The 5000-nt window shown below is 45.6% G+C and overlaps 1 protein-coding gene across 1 annotated transcript in view; it reads left to right on the top strand.

The window, feature by feature from the left end:
• The window catches only part of LOC121699041 (interleukin-1 receptor accessory protein-like 1-B), a 257928-nt gene that overhangs the window by 187632 nt on the left and 65296 nt on the right, over positions 1-5000 (top strand). The window contains 1 exon segment of the mRNA XM_042081640.1: positions 2655-2729. Within this exon segment, the coding sequence (XP_041937574.1) occupies positions 2655-2729 (75 nt within the window).

Below are 5000 nucleotides of genomic sequence, written 5' to 3'. Positions count from 1 at the left end.
ATAGATATTATGAGCATTCAGAACACTTTCTTCTCAAGGTCATCAGACTTTCCAGCAATTGTCTGGGTGACTTTGGGTGCTTTTCCTGTGAAACCCACACACACATCCAGCAATCCCTGCCCTTAGTCCTCCTCCATGGAAATCTTCTGTGCGGGACAAAACCCGGTAACCCGGGGGCTTTTTGGCTGACTTCCCTGCTCTTGGTTGAGTCATTTTTTTTCTAAGGGAGGTCTCTAAAAGGTACCCTGTGAGAGCTCATCAGGTTGGCTACAACGGATCATTTTTCCTGCACCCCAAGGGAACCAGCAATGACTCAGAACTGTAGGAGAGAATACAGTATGTTTTCATCTCTCTCTTTCTCTCTCTCTCTCTCTCTCTCTCTCTCTCTCTCTCTCTCTCTCTCTCTCTCCCTCTCTCCCTCCTTTGGCCTCAGTCTTTCCTTCTCAAGGGGGTGCAAGCTCTCATCTAGTGCTATTTCAAAAAGAAGGAGAGGGAACAATGGGGAACGTGATGATTTTACTTATGACGTTATAAAGAAGATGGCCAATTAAGGAGTCTCGATAATGAGATGTCCCCCTGAGTGTGAATCTTTTGTTATTCCCCCGACTGTGTAATTGAGATGGGTGGACTTCGGTGGGGGCGGGCGGGTGTATGTGCCCTTAAAAAAAGGTGACTCAATGGTGACCTCTCTCTCCTAGTGCTGGATGTGCTGCTACTGTTACTGAAGCAGCAACAGCAGGCTAGGGTTGAAGACAGGTTTTTGTCTCCCACTCCCTGAGAGAGGATGTGGGAGGGGAGTGAGTCTGGGTTTGAAGATGGTTTCTCTCTTAATACGGAGAGAATAAATTGTGTTTTTTGATTTTCCTTGGCACAGTGTGTGTGTGTGTGTGTGTGTGTGTGTGTGTGTGTGTGTGTGTGTGTGTGTGTGTGTGTGTGTGTGTGTATGCATACATGTGAGCTGACAGCTGCACTGTATCCTGTGTGTCTCTCTTCACAGTGAAAAATAACATCAGGTCTTCTAGAGGGTTTGTTTCTGGTAATCCAGGTCACCATTAAAGTGACCACATTTCCTTGGTCTTTTTATGCAGTTGGTTGCACTTGCATGTTCTCTTCATGTCCATTTATTGTGTGAATGACCTTTCTTTGTGATATCTTCAACAGAAGGCTGCATTATTATCTGTTGTTTCTTTCTCTTTTTTCCCATAACACCTCTCCTAATAAGCATAATTACATGAACACAGTTGGTTGTCTTAGTGTTGGATGTCGGAGTGCGCCACAACACTCACAGACCCCCACATACAGGGGAGTACTTCTTAATCAAGAGATGCACTCGACTAGAAAATTCCCCTGTTATAGCCTGCTGTGGAATCTCCAGTATTTCAAACAAAAGAAGTGTCGGGTTAAGATGGAAAAAAGGTGGTTGTGGTTCTGGTGGTGGTGGTGGTGGTGGTAGGTGGAGTGTGCGTGGAAAAGCAGAGGTGTGTCGATTGCTTTTTTAGGTCTCCTTGCCAAAGTAATCGAGACACAGCTGGTGTGGCCTCCCTCTTTTTGTCAGCGGCAACCATTAGCTCAAGACTCGTGTCGGTAAATCCGAGCGATCCTGACAACGGTGTGTTAAAACCGCTGCTTCTTGACAGTTAGTAATGGTCCCGCGGAGCACACACACATACACACGAACACACACATACACACGAACACACACACATACACACGAACACACACACACACACACACACACACACATACACACAAACACACTCACACACACGCACGAACACACACACACACACACACACACACACACACACACACACGTGTACACACACACACACACACACACACACACACACACACACACACACATACACACGAACACACGGCCCTAGTCTTCTTCTGTCTCTGCTCTCTGTCTCCAAATAAAGGTTGCTATAAGTACACAAATGTATTATTCAAGCCCCCCCCCCCCCCCCCCTCCCCCTCTCATCTGGCCATTATCAAGCATGTGAACAATTTGGCATCTGGAGTGAGACGGCCTTTTCCCTGCAACAGAAAACTCCCCAGCTCTGGCTCGGCGGCAGAAAATGGCTTAGTTAGCTTCTCTCCGCTCTTAAAAGGGCCCTATAAATACGAGTAAACATCCTCGGGAGGCGCTTGGTGCTTCGAGATGCTGTGGGGCTTCTTTTCTTTATTTATTTTTTTTTGTGTCCCCGGCTCTGCACAGTAAACACCATCTGACCTTAATCCATGTTCATTCTCTGGCATATTCCTTGTCCTAATCACTGACACACTGAGGTCCCGGAGGTGCTGAAGCCATTAGTCGAGCCGAAATGGTTGTCAGACGAAGTTTTGAAAAGCGCATTACTTTGTCGGTAGCCTTAGACAGAATTTTATTGATGGGTTCCTTATTTCCTGCCTCTACATGCTGCTTGTTTTCCTGCAACTACGTTCCTGTTAGATTTTTGATGTTTTTTTTTTTCTTTTTTCATTATTATGATTTATTTTATTTTTTTTGGGGGGGGGGTTGCGATTGTCATTTGAGATGAATAGTGCAGCTAAAGCAAATCGATGTGTGTGTTTTGCTTTCTCTGCCGTGAAATGTATGCATGAAACGAAATGTTATTCATGTACCCTCTTTGTTGTCTCTCTCTCCACAGCCCCTTTGACAGACAAGCCACCCAAGATCCTGTTTCCCTCCGAGAACAAAATAAGCACCCTGGAAACGCAAATAGGTAAGGACCATGGGATCCACTTCAAGAGCGTGTTGCTGATGTGTTGCCATCAAACGAGCTGAGGCTGAATCAGGCTGCTTAGCCTCAAGAATAAGCCCCCCGAATTATCATCAAAAAAGCTCCCCAGTGGATTCTCTCCACTTGAACAAAAAAAAAATGAAAATAAAGTTACCTGTGGCCCCAATGCTATCAGGCGTTTTGATGCGACACAGTGCTCGGCAGTCGCATCCGAGATTGTTGTTTGTGTAGCAGGTGGGTCTGTTTTGAGTGTAGGATTGTGGGGCCCAGAGGAATGCATCCGAACATAATGCAGATAGCTTGGTACAATGGTCCCCCACTCGGGAAGCCATGCTCTGAATGGCAAATAGCATCCACCCCGGGATTTGGATGGACGGATGGGCAAGCAAGATGGCCAAGACCATTTGACCATCTGATTTTAGATAATGGGGCAAGATTGCCACCTTTGTAGATGAGAATTTTTTTTTTTTTCATATCTATGCAAGAGTGGCGGCCCAGATCAGTAGCCCAGGCCACCCTCCTCGACTCAAGTGGATAGGCATAAAGGACCTTTGGTCTGCTTGAGGAGCACTACTAGTCCAGGCAAGGCTGCCTTGTCAGTCTCCTGATTTGTGCCAATCTTTGGTTTTTGAAGGACGGAAAATTGGTCATTACTTGGTCTCCCACTGCAGCTTGGGAGCTGGTGGTACTGTGTATTGGTTGGAAATAAAACAAAAAAAGCACTTCCAGTTATGTGCCTGGAACACCGGATTAGACTGTGTGTGTGTGGAAGACAAAGAGAGATTGTGAGAGGTGTTTTATAAGTATGAGATTGATGCCGATTTGTACTTTGTGCCTCCATGTTGGATTGACTATGCAGTCACACTCCAGCGTTCCACAGAGATGCATTTGCAGTAGTGACGGTGAAACCAGAATATTGCTTGTCTGTTTTTCTAAGCAATGTGAAAGGAAAAATGGCAGGAAATTAAACTTTGATAGCTCCACCACCGTTCAGTACATTACCATCCAGCATATATTTAGTGTGAAAAGAAAATATTTACACTCTTTCAGGTGTCAAGATGAAAACAAAAATTACGGTGAAATACCTCTAGCTTCATAATAAAGTTAAATATCTATATATGGCTTAATAAGGTAAAATCCTCATAGCTTTTGTGTCAGATTTTCCCCCTTCATGTCAGAAAGAGTCTTCAAACTGTCAGCTGATGGTCTGGAGGCAAAATACCTTTTTTATGAAAGTGTTTGATGGACGGCTTCGCCATGCGGCCTTGCACGGGGAGGCGCAAACATTCATTTGAAGGCATAAGCAAAAGTTTATGAGAAATGTACTCAAGCAGCGCGGCTTCCATCTAATGCTTCTTTCCTCCTCTGCACACTCTCATATTCATAATATATGGGTCTGGGCTGTTTGAAGTTTCAGATGTATAAGTCCCTGTCACACACTTTCAAATGCTCAAGTGACAGTCCCATGTCGCACACACACACACACACACACACACACACACACACACACACACACACACACACACACACACACATACACACACACACAGACAGACACACACACACACACACACACACACAAACACACACACACACACACACATAGGCCCTGTACCATTTCTTTTTCTCCTCTTTTTTTCGCCCTCTACTTCATCGTTGTCGTCATCTTCTACCTTCATATCCGCCTCTCATTCCTTTGCATGCTTGTTAATATTCATTCCCCCATAAACTGAGGGGAACATAAATGGCTAGTGTTGACAGTTAATTAAGTGAGCCTCAGAGAGCAAGAGAGGATAAAGTTTGGAGGGATGTTCAGAGGGGAGGAGGGGGTGCACATGGGGGGCTATGGAGTTTTGTTATTATACACACACACACACATACGCACACGCGCACACACACACACACACACACACCTCCTGTCCACTCCTGTCCTGCTCCACCTTAATCTCCTCAGGAGTCAGCGGATTGCTCCAGACCAGGAGCGTGATTACCTGCCTGGCCTTTCGGAAAGGTCCTGATGGGCCTCTCACTGTCCACTTCATGTCTGGCAGCTAATGCCAATGCATGTTGTTTACTCCGGAATGCTGGTAATTAGGCAACGGAACCAGCCTTTACCTGTGAGTGGTGCTCAACCCCGAGACTCTTGTCATGGCTACTTAATATCACTGAGTATTTTTAGTCAACATGAACACGCTTCTTGTCGTGTGTGTGTGTGTGTGTGTGTGTGTGTGTGTGTGTGTGTGTGTGTGTGTG

The sequence above is a fragment of the Alosa sapidissima genome, chromosome 23, assembly GCF_018492685.1.
Source record: "Alosa sapidissima isolate fAloSap1 chromosome 23, fAloSap1.pri, whole genome shotgun sequence".
NCBI classification, from domain to species: domain Eukaryota; kingdom Metazoa; phylum Chordata; class Actinopteri; order Clupeiformes; family Clupeidae; genus Alosa; species Alosa sapidissima.
Note: the sequence above shows the minus strand (reverse complement) of the source record. Positions and strands in the feature narration are given on the sequence as shown.